This window comes from Somniosus microcephalus, chromosome 13 (assembly GCF_052327205.1).
Source record: "Somniosus microcephalus isolate GS21.2 chromosome 13, FLI_Smic_1.0, whole genome shotgun sequence".
In the NCBI taxonomy this organism is placed as follows: Eukaryota; Metazoa; Chordata; class Chondrichthyes; order Squaliformes; family Somniosidae; genus Somniosus; species Somniosus microcephalus.
The window spans coordinates 144,625,579-144,645,030 of NC_140999.1; the positions used below are offsets into that span (position 1 = coordinate 144,625,579).

The 19,452-nt window shown below is 52.9% G+C and overlaps 1 protein-coding gene and 1 pseudogene across 1 annotated transcript; both read right to left on the reverse strand.

The window, feature by feature from the left end:
* The window catches only part of LOC147108636 (opsin-5-like), a 39,227-nt pseudogene extending 23,864 nt beyond the window's left edge, over positions 1-15,363 (reverse strand).
* Positions 15,364-17,781: 2,418 nt separating this feature from the next.
* On the reverse strand, positions 17,782-19,452 carry LOC147108637 (uncharacterized). Its single transcript, XM_086006048.1, has 2 exons — positions 19,183-19,452; positions 17,782-19,023 (listed from the first exon to the last, which is right to left on the reverse strand). The coding sequence occupies exons 1-2, from the start codon at positions 19,409-19,411 to the stop codon at positions 18,035-18,037; spliced, it is 1,218 nt and encodes a 405-aa protein (XP_085862174.1). The 5' UTR covers positions 19,412-19,452; the 3' UTR covers positions 17,782-18,034.

The window sequence follows — 19,452 nt, forward strand, 5'->3', positions numbered from 1 at the left end:
CCCCGGAGAGGCAGCAGCAGCGTGCAGTGGGATTTGCAAGAATCGCGGACTTCCCCATGGTGCAGGGCGCCATTGACTGCACGCATGTGGCTTTGCGGGCACCTCTGGACCATCCCGAGCATTACCGCAACCGGAAGGGCTACCATTCCCTCAACGTACAGCTGGTGTGTAACCACAGGCAGCGCATCCTAGCTGTCAATGCCCGCTTTCCAGGCAGCAGCCACGATGCCTTTATCCTGCGACAGACTACTGTGGCTGATATCTTCCAGGCACAGCCTCACCCAAGAGTATGGCTTATCGGGGACAAAGGCTATCCTTTGTGTACCTGGCTCATGACCCTGCTCCGCGCGCCCAGGACCCCTGCTGAAGAGGCATACAACGAGAGCCATCAAGCGACTAGGAACATCATAGAACAAACAATTGGCGTCCTCAAGCAACGGTTCCGCTGCCTGGATCGTTCCGGCGGATCTCTGCAGTATTCGCCGGAGCGAGTCTCCCAGTTCGTGGTCGTTTGCTGCATGCTGCACAACCTGGCTATCCGCAGGACTCAGGCACTGCCACCTCACGCTGGAGCACCACCTCAGGAGGAGGAGCAGGAGGAGCATGAGGAGGAGGAGGAGGAGGAGGAGTACCAGGCCAGGAGGGAGGCACAAGGTCCAAGGGCCGCCCGTCGGCGGCTTATTGAACGTCACTTCTAGGCCCCCTGTCAGGGCATGGCTTGTGCCAATGAAAGAACATGAATGCAGCCGCTCCGCAAGCCCTCAGCCGCTTAAGGCAACAAACACTTCAAAGATCAAACGTGGACAATATGAATAAATAAAATGCTTTATTGAACAAACTCAGGGCCCTTCCCACATGAAACCCAAAAACAGACAAGACCCCCCAAAAAAGTCAAACACATGACTCACTCCCACAACCTGGGGAGGAATAACAAAACATTTGAACAAAAATGGCCTTCATCCTCGGCCTTAACAGAACAACCATCCCCAGAAACAAAACAACCATCCCAATATAAACAAACATTTGTCCACACCCTCTACTTTGTGGCCCGCGAGGGCGATTCCTTGTTCAGCCTTTGGCGGCCCCTGGCCGCCCTGCTGCTCCTCCTCAAACCGTGGCCAGTGGCTGCTGCAAGGCTGGGGGAAGGCTCCTGAGGGGCACATGTCGTCACGGCAGATGCCCTTGGGGATCGGCCTAGACGAGGTCTGGGCCTCGAGGGGCCAGCTGGTGAATGCTGCAGCTATGGCTGGCCAGCATCAGTCGGACCAGCATCTCGTGGCAGCTCCACTGGGGGAGTGACAGTGGCGGCTGGAGGAACGGGGGCAAGCTGGCGTATGGCAGGCCGCCGCTGGTCAAGTGACACACTGGCACTCGCCCGGGCCCACATTGCAGCATGCGCTGCCATGTGCCGAACGACAGGCCGCTGTGCTGCTACAGCGCGGCGGGTGTCCTGGCGATGCCTGGCTGACGCAGCGAGTGTGGCAGCAGTGAGTGCCCGTGCTGCCCTGGTCTGTGACCGCATCAGACCAGCCAGTGACTGCACGGCACCACTGATCAGCTGCCCACTCGCTGCCTGTGCTGCCGCGAATTCGGCACGACTCGCGTCCTGTGCTGCCCCGAATAGCTCCAAACTCCTGGCCTGTGAGGCCCCGAACTCGGCCACACTATGAGCCAGGGACTCGATGGCCTCAGGCATCTATGCCACAACCCCCATGAGCTCGGTGTGCCGGTGCTCCGAGTCCACGGACATTTGATCGAGGAGGCGCAGCTCCTCGGAGTTGACCGTCGGCGGACTGGAGGCCGGACTCTCCCTCTGGGGAGAAGGCCGCCGAGCTGGCCGACCCTTCCCGCGTTGCTGGATGCTACTGGGCCCAGCAACTACACCCCTCTGGGAAGAAGGCTGCTGAGCAACCGCACACCCCCTGCGTTGCTGCACGCCACTGGTCCCAGGAGCGACACTCCCCTCCGACACTTCCCCCACGCTCTCCTCCAGGGAAGACGTGTCCCCTACATTGGCATCCCCTGGCGCGGGTGAGGGTTCCCCTGATGGGCCGCCTTCCTCTTCCTCTTCCTCCTCCTCCTCCTCTTCCGAGGGGCTGTCAGTGGCAGCTTCAGGGACCTCCTCCTCACCATCTGAAAGCAGGAAGGGACAAGAGTAGCTTTAGATTGAGGAGAGGGCGTCAGCGAGGGAGGCATGAGTGGTGGCATTCAGCGCATTGGTCGGACAGTGGCAAAGGATGTAGATCTGATGCGCAAGTGGGACGAGAGAGGTCCAAAAGGTGATGTCCTTACCATTGGTGCCCAGAACAGGGTCGGCATCTCCACTGGCAACGGGGCCAATCACCCGGGCTCCCATGAGGCGACCCACGCGCTCTTCCAGGTCAGTGAGCTGCTGGATCTGGGGACCGCCTCCCCCGGTCTCAGTACGGCTCTTCTGATTGTGGGCCAGCTTGGCCTGCAAGAGAAAGGACAGCCTCTAAGTACAGTGTGTAGTCCTCATCTGGTGTGCACTGCCTCCCATGGTCGAATAGCTTGGCCAGTGTGTAGCCCTCATCTGGTGTGCACTGCCTCCCATGGTCGAATAGCTTGGCCAGTGTGGAGCCCTGATCTGGTGTGCACTGCCTCCCATGGTCGAATAGCTTGGCCAGTGTGGAGCCCTGATCTGGTGTGCACTGCCTCCCATGGTCGAATAGCTTGGCCAGTGTGTCAAGTGCAGAATGTGCAATTGATGTTCATGCCAGTCCCATAGCTGCTGGATGAAGGCTGGCCATTAGGGCTTTCAGGTCCCTTTGCCCATAATGTGAGGTGCACATGCAAGGATGAGGAGGACACTGGAAAGGCTACTCACCCTGACAATCCTCGTGAGGTCATTGAACTTTTTTCTGCATTGGATAGAGTTCCTGGGGACCTCGCTGTTGGCTGTCACCCCGATGGCGACCTCCCTCCAGGCTTTCCTGTAGACGCTGGTCACAGGCTTCTTCCCACTGTCCGGGAACAGGTGTTTGCGTCTCCTCTCCAAAGCCCCAACCAGCAGCTTCAAATCATGGCCAGAGAAGCGCTGCGCTCGTTCACGGGCCTTCTGCATCTTTCCCGGCGCTATTTCTGTTCAGCAGCAGTGTTTAGGCCTAGCTGGAGGGCTGCAGTGTCCAGGGCGTGGCAGCAGACGAACTCGACCCTTCCCCCTTTAAGAGCTGGCCGGCGCCAGGGTGTCTGCTGTCAATCAAGAAATGACCGCACCTGCGCTGCGCCCGGCCTCGGCGGTTTAGCTCAGCACCGCCGGCTTTGCGCCTAAAGATAGTTGTGTAACGCCAGTTTTAGCGCTCGAGCAAACTCTTAGGGCGAAGCTACTGAATATCGGCGAAGTGGCCTCGACTTTGCGCCGGGCGCAAACTTTAGCGGCCGCCCGACTTTTCCGCCCCAAAAGTGGCTATACTGAATTTCTAGGCCTCAATGTCTTGATTTATGTCAAGCTTGTACAAAATGGAAAATGCTGGTCTTGGAGTATCTTCAGACAGCAAACAAAAATATTACACCAAGGACATCAATAGCATATCCGCTAGTTAATTTTTAAACTGTAATTTACTTTTTGATATTTCCAGACATACCTTTACAATTAAATTGTGAGCACTGCTTGAGTTTGTTTGTGGGGACACGTGCTGTTGCAGCGCTCTTCTTGATCCTTTTACAGTTAACAGGATGAGAGTGTACGACGTAGTGATTATAACACAGGGAAAGGTGTAGCAAAACACAAGGGCCTAGAAATTCAGTTGGTTGCGCCAGCCGTTAGCGCCTTCGGAGGAGTAGGTTCCGGGCGCTAGGCGGCTAGCGCCCGGGCGAAGCGTGAACTGCGCCTCGCCCCAACTTCACTAGAGATTTAGCGGCGGCGCAAAGTCTTTGCGCGCGCTCAGCTGCACGCGCAGATCATGACGTCATTTCCTCGTGCAACGCCCTTTGTGCGCCCCCAACCTGAACTTCAGTCGCGCCGCCCCATTGTGCACCTGGCGCCCCTAGCGACTGTTAAGTGGAACAGTGCTCAGCCGATGCGGGGCGCGGGGGGTGCAAATTAAAGGGCACTCATCCTGCAATATAAAAGGCTGCCATTTTGCAGCACACCTTCTTGCGAAACGGATCTTTGGAGAGAGACCAAGGTAGATAGCTTTCTGCTTTGGCCCAACACTCGGACAGGTACTTCTGGCTTCAGGCCACAGCTTTCAAAAAGTTTTTGCCTTCATTGACATCTCATTGTTTGCCAGCATATTATGGGGGCTGCAATGGGTGTAACCGCTGGCTTTCTCAATTACATCCAAAGGGCTCAGAGACGCCATGAGAGACTGGCAGCCCTGGCTAGATGGAGAGGGGGCAACAGGCGTTGGCAAAGGAGGCCTTACCCACCCAGGGTATACCGCCAGCAGTTCTCCTATCTCAACATGTCTGAGGAGCAGTGTGTTCGGAGGCTGCGATTCAGAAGGGACGTGGTCACAGAGATCTGCAGCCACAGCTGAGGTGCAGGACGTCTCTGTCGGTGGCAGTGAAGGTGACGGTGGCTCTCAACTTTTATGCCACCGGCTCCTTCCAATCCGCTACTGGCGACATTGCCAACATCTCCCAGTTCGCCGTGCATTGCTGCATCCGCCAGGTGACCAATGCCCTTTTCAAAAGGAGACGTCAGTTCATCTCCTTCTCCATGGCCCTTGACAAGCAGCAACAGCGTGCAATGGGCTTTGCAGCATTCGCGAGCTTCCCCATGGTGCAGGGCGCCATTGACTGTACGCATGTGGCTTTGCGGGCACCTCTGGAGAATGCCGAGGATTACCGCAACCGGAAGGGCTACCATTCGCTGAACGTACAGCTGGTGTGTGACCACAGGCAGCTCATCCTAGCTGTCAATGCCCGCTTTCCAGGCAGCAGCCACGATGCCTTCATCCTCCGACAGACTTCTGTGGCAGACATGTTCCAGGCCCAGCCTCACCCACGAGGATGGCTTATCGGGGACAAAGGCTATCCTTTGTGTACCTGGCTGATGACCCCGCTCCGTGCGCCCAGCAGCCCTGCTGAAGAGCGATACAACGAGAGCCATCAATCGACCAGGAACATCATTGAACAAACAATCGGCGTCCTGAAGCAACGGTTCCGCTGTCTCGATCGTTCCGGGGGAGCACTGCAGTATTCGCCGGAGCAAGTCTCCCATTTCGTCGTCGTTTGCTGCATGCTGCACAACCTGGCTATCCGCAGGACTCAGCCACTGCCACCACACATTGGAGGACCACCTGAGGAGGAGGAGGAGCAGGAGGAGGAGGAGGAGGACCAGCACAGGAGGGAGGCACAAAGTGCAAGGGCCACCCGTCGCCGGCTTATTGAACGGTTCTAGGCCCCCTCTCAGGGACTGGCTTGTGCCAATGTCAGCAGATGAATGTAGCCGCTCCACAAGCCCTCAGCCGAGCAGGCCAACCAGGACTTAACCAAAAAACCATGCACACTGCAATTTAACAACAAAAATTTATTGAAAACCTCTGCCCTTCCCACATTACATGCTCATGTGGAGAAGCCCCCTCCAAAAACACAAAACTACCAGTCTCGGCCTTACAAAAAGAAAGAAAGACACCAGTCTCGGCCTTACACAAATAAAGATAGACACGAGTGCAGCACGGTGGCATAGTGGTTAGCACTGTTGCCTCACAGCGCCAGAGACCCGGGTTCGAATCCGGCCTCGGGCGACTGTCTGTGTGGAGTTTGCACATTCTCCCCGTGTTTGCGTGGGTTTCCTCCGGGTGCTCCGGTTTCCTCCCACAGTCCAAAGATGTGCGGGTTAGGTTGATTGGCTATCATAAATTGACCCTTAGTGTTAGGGGGATTAAATACGTGGGGTTACGGGGATAGGGTGGGATATGTGTTGGTGTAGGGGTTACGGGGATCGGGTGGGATATGTGTCGGTGCAGGCTTGATGGGCCGAAATGGCCTCTATCTGCACTGTGGCGTTTCTGTGATTCTGTGAGTCTCGGCCTTACACAAAAACAGATAGACACCAGTCTCGGCCTTACACCCAAACAACTGCACAAGTGTCGGCCTTCCAACAAGCACCAGGCATTTGTGCATACTGTGGTAAACCACTGTTCTACCTGTCTGTGTCTGTATGTGTATTCCAATAGGTACAGGTCTGGACATGCCTCGGCTGACTCCTCCCACTATTCCAGGTATATAAGTGACTACCTCCCAGTCCCTTAGTATTCTGGACGGGTCGACCACTTGAGACAAGACCTTCATTCTTTAGTTAATAAAAGCCTGATTGTTACTCGCTCAACCTCAGTCTTTTGAGTAATTGATGGCGCATCACATACCTCTACTTTTTGCCCTGTGAGGGCGATGCCTTGCGCATCCTTGCCTGGCCCCTGCCCGCCCTGCTGCTCCTCCTCAATGGGAGCCCAGTGGCTGCAGCAAGGCTGGGGGAAGGCTGCTGAGGGGCAGATGGCGAGACGGCAGATGCCCTTGGGGGTCGGCCTGCACCAGCTCTGGCCTTGGAGGGGCCGGCTGCTGACTGCTCCAACTCTGGCTGGGCGGCAGCAGTCCGTCCAGCAGCTCGTGGCAGCTGCAATGGCGGAGTGGCAGTGTCGGCTGCAGGAATGGTGGCAACCTGGCAGATCACAGGTGCTCGCTGGTCGCCTGACACATTGGCACTCGCACGGGCCAGCAGTGCAGCATGCGCAGCAACCAGCTGAAGGACAGATTGCTGGGCTGCTGCTGCGCGGCGAGTGGCCTGGCGAGGCCTGGCTGATCCAGCGAGGGTGGCAGCAGTTAGTGCCCGTGTGGCCCTGGTCTGTGTCCGCAATACACCAGCCAGTGAATGGACGGCACGACTGAGCACTTGGCTAGAAGCCGACTGTACTGCCGTGAAGTCCTGCAGACTCGTGGCCTGTGCTGCCGCGATGTCCTGCAGACTCCTGGCCTGTGCTGCATTGATGTCCTGCGCACTCCTGGCCTGTGCTGCATTGAATTGTTCCAGACTCCTGGCCTGTGCTGCACTGAATTGTTGCAGACTCCTGGCCTGTGCTGACCCGAATTCCTGCACACTCCTTGCCAGTGACTCTATGGAGTCAGGCATCCTTGCCACTGCAGCCATGAGCTCAGTGTGCCTGCGCTCAGCCTGGATGGCCATTTCCTCTAGGAGGCGCACCTCCTCTGCGATGACCGTCGCAGGACTGGAGGCCGCACTCACCCTCTGGGGAGAAGTCCGCCGAGCTTCCCCACCCCTCCCGCGTTGCTGCAGGCCGCTGGGCCCCGGAGCTTCACTCTCCTCCGACCCTTCCCCCCCGGCTCCCCTCCAGGGAAGACGTGTCCCCTACATCGGCATGGGCTGGCGCGGCTGAGGGTGGCACTGATGGGCCGGCTTCCTCTTCCTCGTCTTCCGAAGGGCTGACAGTGGCAGCTTGAGGGCCCGCCTCCTCACCTGGCGATTCACCATCTGAAAGCAGGAAGGCACAAGAGTAGCTTGTACAGGTGAAGCTGAAGTGGTCAGGCCTAGGTTGAGGGCTGCAGTGTGCAGGGCGTGGCAGGCAAACAAATCGACCCTCCCCCTTTAAGAGCTGACCGGCGCCAGAGTGTCTGCCGCCAATCAAAAACTCGCCGCACCTGCGCTGCACCCGGCCTCGGTGGTATCACTTAGCACCGCCGGCTTAGCGCCTAAAGATAGTCGTGCATCGCCTGTTTTAGCGCAGCAGCAGCCTCTTGGGGCGATGTGACTGAATATCGGCGAAGGGGGCACGACTTTGCGCCGGGCGCAAACTTTAGCGGCCGCCCGACTTTACCGCCCCAAAAGTGGCTATATTGAATTTCTAGGGCAAAGAGTACAATAATGTAGGACATTGCATTGGAATCTGTATTTGTTGCTTTCCAATCTATGCAGCAAGCGGTCCCATAAGGCTCCAGTCCGTAATGACCCTGTAGTGTATGTACCCGTCTACCCTTAAGGAAATTATTGTATGTAACCGTTCACCTTTAAGGGAACTACTTTAAGTGTGGCACTACTTGTTTGGCTTCTGTATACTGTAATACCGACAGTGACCACACCAGTATATAAGTGTTGTGACAGGATAACTGGGGCAGATTCGCCCGGACCTTCGAATAGTAAAGACCTGTTTGTTGTTATTTCTGAAGTCTGTGTATTTATTAACTGCACAACCCACAGACTTTACAGTGGCGACGAGTCCGATCGTACCCTGCGGCAAGATTACCAAAGCAAGAAGAGCGTCGAAGAGAGGCAACCGCCCTCGTCGTGCTGCTGGAAGAAAACACGAGGCTGCAGCAGGAGAAAGGTGGAAGACTTTAGCAACAAAAGCTTCCGTCTGCAACAGGCACTGACTACCCTTCTACCACGGTACAGAGTGAGCCGATCAGCAGGGAACAAGGCGGCCGAAGAGACTGTGAGTAGGGGAAGGTGTAGAGAATATCCGGAGGATAAGGGCAGAGCACTCGACCTCGGTCGAGGGGGAGCTGAGCCGGTCAAAAGTCAGGTCCAACGGCGTCGGGTGACAGCCGGACCGCGATCGGCGGGAAAAATCCGGGCAGCGACCGCAGCCACGAAGCGCTGAGCCTGCGAGTAGGCGCGGGAAGAGTAACCCAGCCGCAGCCGGGGAGGGAAACACCGGTCTGCGAGAGGGCTGGGGAGGCGAACGGGAACCGTGCGGGTGAGAGCCGGGTGCGGAGAGTGAGACTGCGAGGAGCCAGTCCAGCGGCTGAGCTGTTCTCCACCAACGGGGTACTCAGAGCCGGCAAAACCGAACGTGCGGGAGTGGGAGAGAGACACAGCCGAAAACGGGGTGAGAGACTGCGCGAGAGCCAGTCCAGCGGCTGAACTGTCCTCCGTTAACGGGGTGTACCCAGCGCCGGTAGAGCCGTGCGGGCGGGCGGGAGAAGACAGAGCCGAGTAGGGGGAGCTGTGCGAGAGCCAGCCCAGCGGCTGAACCTGTCCGCTGCGGGGAAAGCGTACCCCTTCCACCAGGAAGAAACGCGGGAAGCCGCCATTAGGCGGAGGAGCCGACAGAAGCGGGAAACCGCCATTGAAGTGGGCGGGGAGAGAAAGGAAGAGCGGGAAACCGCCAAATTCGCGGGAAAAGCCGCCATCTTAGAAAAAAAAAAATACATAAGAATTTAAAGAAATATTTGTGTTGTACCCAAAGAAAGGAAGATGCCTAAGCGTGGGGACAGCAACGATTTTAACTCCGAAATAGAAGACTGGCCCACGTACGTGGAACGTATTGAGATACATTGTAAGGCTAACAAAATAGCTAAGGAGGAAAAAGCTGTAACCTTACTTAACATGATGGGTGCGAAAACATTCGGGTTGTTGAAACATCTTCTCTCTCCAGCTAAACCGGCGGATCAGACTTTCGAGGATATAGTAGCGGTGCTGAAGGATCACTTGAACCCCACACCGTTGAAGCTGGCTGAACGATTCAGATTCTATGCGAGAACGCAGAAGAAAGACGAAAGCAACGCGGAATACTTGGTCGAACTGCGGAGGCTAGCGAAACACTGCCAGTTCGGAGGGAATCTGACAGAGGCACTGCGAGACAAGTTCGTATGTGGATTGTCCAAAGAAGGGACGCAAAAGCGACTACTGGAAGAGAACAACCTCACACTTGACAGGGCTGTCCTTATAGCCGCATCATACGAAGCCGCAGCAAAAGGAACGGCGGTAATGCAGCGGAAGGCGGTGGCACTAGGGGTTGACCACATCACCTCGAGGACTACGAAATGCTATCGTTGTGGGAAGACAACACACGACCAGAAGCGTTGCTGGGGTAAAAACCAAGAATGCCGGAAATGTGGCAAGATCGGGCACATAGCTAAAGTGTGCCGGTCAGGAACGACGTACAACAATAACGAGTCCTCACAAAAATGGTACAGAAAGGTACAAGAGGCGACTAGGAAGAGTCTGAAGGAACAGAAGTCAGACTCACACTCCAAACACAAAGGACTGGACAGTCTGAGAATCCACAACGTGAGCAATGAAGCCGACCGACAAACTATTTGGATAATGTTACAGATTGAGAAGGTCCAAGTAAAAATGGAAGTAGACACCGGATCGGTGTTGACTGTCATGAATAAGCATGACTATAAAAAGTTTTTCAAGCATATTCCACTACGGAATACGGATCTAGTGCTGCAGACATACACGGGGCACAAAGTATTCCCCATCGGAAAACTAGAGGTTAAGGTGAGATACCAGGATAAAGTTCACCACCGGTTAGATCTGTATGTGTTGCCTGAGGGAGGTCCACCACTTCTGGGACGAGAGTGGATCCGAAAAATAAAGATGGACTGGCATGCACTAAACACCATGACGGTGGAGTCCGAAAAAGATGATGTCAAACCTGAACGGTTGTCCAGAATATTAGACGAAGCTAAAGAGGTATTCCAGCAAGGACTGGGAACGCTGCGAGGTATTAAAGCAAAGGTCAAGATTGCAGAACATGCAAGCCCAAAGTTTTTTAAGGCCAGATCGGTACCGTACGCAATACGACCAGCAGTAGAGGCAGAACTAGAAGAACTTGAACGATCAGGGGTTCTGTCAAAAGTAGACTGGAGTGAGTGGGCCACGCCCATTGTTCCCGTCATGAAATCCTCACCAAGTAATAAGCCAGGGGGACCGGGGAAGGTCCGTATCTGCGGAGATTTCAAGATCACAGTGAATCCGGTGCTTCACACGGTACAATACCCGCTTCCGCGGGTTGAAGATATTTTTGCTTCATTGGCTGGAGGGAAGCACTTCACGAAGATAGACTTGGCTCAGGCATATTTACAGATGGAGGTTGAGGAAGAGTCACGCCAATACCTCACCATCAACACTCACAGAGGCTTGTATCGCTATAATAGACTGGTCTTTGGAGTAGCTTCGGCGCCAGCAATTTGGCAGAGGGCCATGGAACAGGTGTTACAAGGAATTCCAAGCACGCAGTGCTACTTAGATGATATTCTAATCACGGGAAAAGATGAGGAAGAACACCTCACGAATTTGAAACTGGTACTCACCAGGTTGAAGGAGTATGGCCTTCGGGTTAATCGCAAGAAGTGTGAGCTCTTCCAAAAACGGATCTCATACTGCGGTCATGTCATTGACCGAGGGACTACATAAGTCACCGGAAAAGATAGAAGCGGTCGTGAAGGCCCCCGCTCCAGGAAACGTGTCACAGCTAAGGTCATTCTTGGGGTTGATTAATTATTATCACAAGTTTCTGCCAAATTTATCTACGGTGCTGCATCCGCTAAATGAGCTGTTGCGGAAAGAAACACCATGGAGGTGGAGTGAAGAATGCAAAAAGGCTTTTCGCAGGAGCAAGGAGTTGATTACCTCTGAAGAAGTGTTGGCTCATTTCAACCCAGCATTACCCCTTCGGCTAGCTTGTGATGCTTCCCCGTACGGAATTGGGGCAGTACTTTCGCACAGACTACCAAATGGCTCGGAAAGGCCGGTGGCATTCGCGTCCCGATCATTGACACCAGCGGAACGAAATTACGCCCAGATAGATAGGGAGGCCCTCAGTCTTGTGTGGGGCGTGAAGAAATTCAACCATTACCTGCAGTGTAAGAGGTTCACATTGCTGACGGACCACCAGCCGTTGGTGTCCATATTCAACCCAAACAAGGCCGTTTCTACCATGACGGCACAAAGGTTACAAAGATGGTCAGTTTTACTTGGGGCACACCAGTATGATATTGAATACAAACGGTCCAAACAGCATGGAAACGCTGATGGGCTATCACGCTTGCCATTGCCGATGGTAGAAGAAGCGAGGACAGTGGACCCAGTAGAGTTGTTCCACTCATCAATAGTGGAGTGTCTGCCGATAACAAACTCAATGATTGAGAATGAGACAAGGAATGACCCGACTCTTTCACGAGTCTATGATTTAACGGTGGAGGGATGGCCAGCACAGTGCGAACCAACACTGCAAGCATTCTCACAGAGGAAAGAACAACTGTCAGTGTGTCGAGGAACCCTGATGTGTGGGTCTAGAGTGGTGATTCCACCCAAACTCCAAAAGAAGGTACTCAAGGAGCTGCACGAAGGACACCTGGGTGGCGTAAAGATGAAGAATCTAGCAAGGGCGTTTGTGTGGTGGCCAGGCATCGATGGGGACATAGAGGAGATCACGAAGAATTGCCTAGGATGTCAGAGGGTTCAGAATGCGCCACCACAGGCTCCTCTGCACCCATGGGAGTGGCCCTCATCTCCCTGGCAAAGAGTACACATCGACTTTGCTGGTCCATTTATGGACTCGATGTTCCTAATAGCGGTAGATGCCCACTCCAAGTGGCCAGAAGTAATTAAGATGACCACCACCACGACGGAAAAAACCATCACGGTGTTAAGGACTACGTTTGCTCGGAATGGCCTGCCAGAACAGATCTGTTCTGACAATGGACCGCAATTTGTATCTGAGGAATTTAAGAAATTCTTAAAGAGCAATGGAGTTAAACATTACACGTCAGCCCCATACCATCCCGCCTCCAATGGATTGGCTGAAAGGTTTGTCCAGACCTTCAAGAAGGCCGTAAAGGCCATGAGTAATGAAGACATAAGTTTACAGCATAAGGTGGATAGTTTTTTGTTGGCATACCGAAATGCAACCCATGCGGTCACAAATCAAACTCCCGCGATGATGTTTTGTAATAGACGCCTACGATGTCGGCTGGATTTACTCAAACCAAACGTCAGAAGGGACGTAGAGAACCGGCAATTCCAGGGCATGAACGAAAGGGCCACTAGATCCTTCCAGACCGGTCAACGAGTTTTGGCCCGGGACTATCGTACTGAGAAATGGCAGCCTGGAACGATTGGAAAAAGGCTAGGCCCGTTGATGTACACTGTGGACATTGGAGACAATATAATAAGGCGCCATGTTGACCAGATCATAGGGTCCGCCACAAATGGGCCCCCGACTTCACCACCTTACCCGGATAAGGTTGAGACTGAGTTACCCAGAACACCTACGTCCGATCTGGTAGTTCTGGAGTCAGAGGAACCTGACACTGTGCTTCGAGCCGATTCAACTTTACCAGAAACACCTACTAGCCCGCTTGGAATGACGACACCACTGCGGCGTTACCCGGACAGAATCCGGAAACCTCCCGAAAGACTGAACCTATGAACTGTCTTAAATAAATCTGTATATATATATGTGATAATGTATGTCCACTATGGACTCAGTATGTTGAAAGCTAAAAAGGGAGGATTGTAGTGTATGTACCCGTCTACCCTTAAGGAAATTATTGTATGTAACCGTTCACCTTTAAGGGAACTACTTTAAGTGTGGCACTACTTGTTTGGCTTCTGTATACTGTAATACCGACAGTGACCGCACCAGTTTATAAGTGTTGTGACAGGATAACTGGGGCAGATTCGCCCGGACCTTCGAATAGTAAAGACCTGTTTGTTGTTATTTCTGAAGTCTGTGTATTTATTAACTGCACAACCCACAGACTTTACAGACCCCAATTTGCCAGAGGAGAAATGGCAAATATAAAAGCATATGCCCAAGCAAAGGCGATCAGGAGACATGTATGCATTGATGTAAATCTGTTGCCTGTTATAGAATAAAAAATTAGAATCAAAACAGAAGTACATGATGCACAAGAACACTATAGAGCATGGAATGGTCCATCAAAACCCATTCCTTTCACAGACCCCATACAATTTATCCAATTATGGACTGTACGCCACCTATTTAAATTCCTGACTGAATAAATTACATAAATATTCCATCATCCCCAAAAAAGCTAAATTTCAGAATATTTATCATTACCAAACATCAACCTTGGCACCATTCTTCCCCCACAACCAGCACATTGGGGCTGATTTTCAGTTTGCGTGGACATTGGGTGATGGGTACTGGTCAGGCTACATTAACATGTCTTTGACAAGGTGGCCATATGTTTGGAGCGAGGGCTGGCAGGCGATAGCTCAGAGGATTGGGGGCAGCAGGCAGGATCATACAAAATTGTTAGCTTTTCCATGTTTGGAGCAGCCTCTAGCATTCCCTTTTAAGAATTGCTGGTTAGGTCACTCTAAGCACAGTTCTACTGGGCAGAGCTTGTGCAGTAGAAACCCCCAAATTGCATCGGGGTCCTATGTACAATGATGAGGCACCTGTCTATACAAAGGACCCCAGCAAAATCCCTCTCCTCCTGCACCCACAAAGGAAAGTTTTAAACTTACTTGGAAAGGCCTCTTCGGTCTTCATGACTAGTTGTAGCTGTTCGGGAGGCCGCTGTGGACACCCCACTCTCTTCCAAGTTAAGATGGCGTCAGGGTCCACCATAACAGGACCCTAATTTGCATAAATGTATGAGGCTCCCACCTGACTTGGGTGGGCGCCTCAGATGCCTGAAAAATCAGGTATTTTTAAATCGGAATGGAGCAGGAACGGAGTGAGTATTTCACCCATTCCATTTTAACTACTCGCCTGCCCGGGCGGGGGAAGTTAAAAAATTCCCCTTGTATAACCTGAGAAGGGGAAATTGGAAATTGGAGCAGGCCATTCAGCCCCTCAAGCCTGTTCCACCAAAGAAATGTGGATGCATTTAAGGGGAAGCTAGATAAGCACATGAGGGAGAAAGGAATAGAAGGATATGCTGAAAGGGTTAGATGAAGTAGAGCGGAAGGAGGCTCGTGGGGAGTATAAACACCAGCATAGACACGTTGGGCTGAATGGCCATTTTCTGTGCTGTAAATTCTATCTAATTCTATGTAGATGAAGCAGTCTTGGATTGATGTATTATTGCAAATATTCCCTGAATTGCATTTGAAATTCGACATGTATTGTAAAATTGTTCAACTACTACAACATAAGATTTTAGAACCTACCATAAGCAGGGTAACAGACCTTCATACAGCAGACAATGCTCAACACTGTCAGATTAGTAAGGCTGCAGATACCAAACAACACACCACAGAAAGCATAATAGATGCACCACCCTTGACTAAACAACCATCTGGAAGAGAGATCACTCTGTTAGTCATCTTGTAAGAGTATGTAGACAAAAAGTTAAATTAGGTCTACTATATCCTGGATAAAGTTGGACTGGACTTACTTAAATGCTTCACACTGCTGAGATATATATGCAATTTTTTTAATCTGATAAGGTTGTCCAATTTCCTTCTCGCATCTGTTTTTCTAATCTCAAAATGGAGATGCTTTGGGCTGCTTTCACAATATGTCATAAAATTTGAACTTAACCTGACGACTGATCCTTAAGCATATGAAGCCCTGAAGCATATGTTTGTACAAGAATAAATTATTTGTAATTCAGAGCCAAAGTATGTTCATGCAGTTTTCCTGCTCTTGCATCTTACCTGCTGTCAAACATTTCTGTAATCTAATGCTACTCAGTATTTTTCCTTGCCTCCATTTCATTGTCACTTACTTTGATGTATGAGGAGAGAGTGGGTCAGTTAGGCTTATATTTCCTAGAGTTTAGAAGAATGAGAGGGGATCTCATTGAAACTTATAAAATTCTAACAGGACTAGACAGACAAGATGCAGGAAGGATGTTCCCGGTGGCAGGGGAGTCCAGAACCAGGGGTCACAGTCTAAGGATAAGGGGTAAGCCATTTAGGACTGAGATGAGGTGGAATTTCTTTACCCAGAGTGGTGAACCTGTGGAATTCTCTACCACAGAAGGCAGTTGAGGCCAATTCATTAAATATATTCAAGAAGGAGTTAGATATATTTCTTAAGGCTAAAAGGATCAAGGGATATGGGGAGAAAGCAGGGACAGGGTACTGAATTTGGATGATCAGCCATGATCTCATTAAATTGCGGAACAGGCTCGAGGGGCCGAATGGCCTACTCCTGCTCCTATCTTCTATGTATCTAGGTATGTATTTTCTACATCTATACTTCACTTTAATAAGTTTAGTTGTAGCTCAATTCTCAACTCCCTTTCACATCTTATATACAGATTTTTTATTTTTTCCCCTACAAATAGCCACACATGGAGTGTTTCAAAAAAGTCACAGGGGGAGAAATTCGGTTGCTAGTGCCAGCGATTAGCACCTAAAGAGGTCGAGAATTGGGGCGTTACCCAAATTTCGGGCGGGCGCAGTGAACCCAGCGCCTCTCGCCATATTGAGTGGTATTTTAGCGCTGGCGTTAAGTCTTAGCGCCCGCGCCCGGGCAGATCATGACATCATTTCAGTGTGCAACGCCTTCTTGGCGCCCCAGACTGAAAATTCAGTGGCGCCCCCCTCTGTTCCGCCCGGCATTAATAAGGACAGCTTCCAGGAACGTTCCCCAGTGGCTCTCGGGCTTAGGGGGGCGCTATTTAAAGGGCACTGCACTGGTATAAAAGCGGCAGCCATTTTGGGAGCACAACTTATTTGTGATTTACACAGATTGGAACAGTTGAACTCTGAGCCATTTCACTACTGACCCAGTGCTGCCAGAGGACCTTCAGCCTTCATATCATCACCCTGCTGCTGGTGATCGCTTACACCCTTTTTAATTTCTGCTGGCCTATTATTATGGGGGCTGCTTTGGAGGGGAACGTCCTGCTGCTCGACCATCTTGAAAGGGCATAGGGCTGGAGGGAGAGAGGGCCAGGAATGGCCAGACGGAGGAGGGCCAACAGACGTCGCCACACCAGACCTTACGCTGCCAGGGTATTCAAGCAGCAGTTCTCTTACCTCAACATGTCAGAGGAGCAGTGTGTTAGGAGGCTGCGATTCTGAAAGGAGGTGGTGACTGAGCTGTGCCACCTGCTTCAGGAAGATCTGCAGCCGCAGATAAGGTGCAGGACCTCTCTGTCGGTGGCTGTGAAGATAACAGTGGCATTGAATTTCTATGCGACCGGCTCCTTCCAGTCAGCAACTGGGGACATTGCCAACATATCCCAGTTTGCGGTGCATAGCTGCATCCAGCAGGTTACAGATGCCCTGTTTAAAAGGCGGCGTCAGTACATCTCCTTCAATGTGACACCGGAGAAGCAGCAGGAGCGCGCAGAGGGCTTCGCGGCAATAGCGGACTTCCCCATGGTGCAGGGCGCCATTGACTGCACGCACGTGGCTTTGCGGGCGCCTGTACAGAATCCTGAGGTGTTCCGCAACCGCAAGGGGTTCCACTCCTTGAATGTGCAGCTGGTCTGTGACCACCGACAGCTGATCCTGGCGGTCAATGCACAGTTCCCAGGCAGCAGCCACGACGCTTTCATCCTGCGCCAGACTTCAGTCACTGACCTTTTCGAGGCCCCGGCTCACCCAGAAGGCTGGCTTCTCGGCGACAAGGGCTATCCACTGTGCCCATGGCTGATGACCCCGCTCCGTACGCCCAGCACCCCTGCAGAAGAGCACTACAACATCAGCCATCAGGCGACGAGGAACATTGTGGAGCACACAATCGGCGTGCTCAAGCAGCAGTTCCGCTGTTTGGACCATTCGGGAGGAGCCTTGCCGTACTCACCAGAGAGAGTCTCCCACTTCATTGTTGTCTGCTGCATGCTCCATAATCTCGCCACCCTGTGCACCCAGCCAATGCCAGCAGACATTGAAGGACCAGCAGAGGAGGAGCAGGAGCAGGAGCAGGAGGAGGAGGACCAAGACGGGAGGGTCCGAGAAAGTGGAAGGGCCGTCCGTCTGAGGCTGATAAGGAGTCGGTTCTAGGCCCCTCTCACGGACTGCTTGGTGCCATTGGAAGACCACAAATGGAACCATTCAGAGAACCCAAAGCCTATGAAGGCCACAATGATTGTAAATAGCAGACATGGCCAATGACATTAAAATTCTTTGTTTATTTTGAAAATTGTGCTTCCTTCCAACATGACAAAGCAATGGCAACTGAAAGCTTAACTAACAAACTAACACATAAGTGACTCGCACACCCGGGAGACTATCCAAAACATGAGTAACATTCAGAACACGTGCCTCGCACACCCAGGAGACTATCCAAAACATGACTAATATTCAGACCACCATCCACGGCCTTGATTTCTAGAAATAGGAGGTTTCTGCAGCTCCTTCTACTCTTTCCCCTTTGATGGAGATCTACTTCTCTTGCGAGAAAGGCCCCTTCCCTCCCTGCAGCTCCTCCGTAATGGGACCCCAGTGGCTGCATGAAGGCTGGGGGACACCTGCTGACTGTCCGAACGCAGGACGGCCCGGACGGACTCTGGGCTTGGAGGGGCCAGATGCTGACTGCTCCAATTGGGCATGGGTGGAAGCAGTCTGTCCTGCAGGTAATGGCAGCTGCAGTGGAGACGTGCCAGCGTTGGCATCAGGAATGCTGACATCCTGAGAGTGGACACCAGCTCCGTGGTCGGCCGACACACTGGCACTCTGACGGGGCAGCACCGCAGCATGCGGACCCATCGGCTGGTCCACAGATTGCTGGCCTGATGTGGTGCTGCAAGGGCCCCGGGTAATCCTGCCTGAACCATGGAGGGTGGCAGCAGTCAGTGCTTGTGTGGCCTCAATCTGCCTCTGCATGAGGCCAGCGAGGGACTGCGTGGCAGGTGCCAGTGCATCGGTGAAGCCCTGGACAGTCCTTTCCAGTGATGTCGCGACGCCCTGGGCACTCCTTTCCAGGGCTGCCCCGAAGTCCTGCACAATCCTTTCCTGTGCTGCCCCGAACTCTTCCACACTCCTTGCCAGTGTCTCGACAGCTTCAGGCATCCTTCCAACTGCAGCCATCAGTTCAGTGTGCCTGAGTGGAGCCTGGGCGCTCATTTCGGCAAGGGAATGCACCTCTTCTGCACTCTGTGCAGCAGTCATCGTGGCCTGACGCGCCCTCCGGGGAGATGGCTCCCGAACTTCCCTCCCCCCCTTGCGCTGCTGGAGGCCGCTGGTTCCTGCAACTGGTTCCTCCTCAGATCCATCCCCCCCGCTCCCTTCCAGGGAAGCACTATCCCCAGTCTGCAGATGGGCTGGCTCGCCTGAGGGTGGGACGGATGATCCGGCTTCCTCCTGGTCGTTGCCTCCGGAGTCAGTGTCCCTGGCAGCTAGATGGCCCGGCTCCCGAGCTGGTGATGCAGCATCTGAAAGCAGGGAGGTTGAAGAGTGGATTTAGCGAAAGGCCAGGGTGGTAGCAAGGGATGCAAGAGTGCTGCAATGCTCTGACATGGGTCCAGGCTGAAAAAGCATGCTGGTGGGGGGAACAAGTGGAAGGAGAGAGTTCAAAAAGGTGATGACCTTACCATCGCTGTGCACAATGGGGTCGGCAGCCCCAGTGGTGACAGGACCTATCATCCGGCCTCCAGCAATCTGGTGGACTCTTTCCTCCAGGTCCGTCAGTTCCTGCAGCGGAGGAGGGCCCCCGCCAGTACGATTCTGTTCCCTCCGGTTCCTGGCCAGCTTACCCTGCAGGAGAAAGGACGGGAAGTTCTGAAACATGCTGCCCTGAGTTGTCATCTCATGCCCCCCCATGGTGGATCAGCCCTTACAGTATGCCCTGAATTGAATGTACG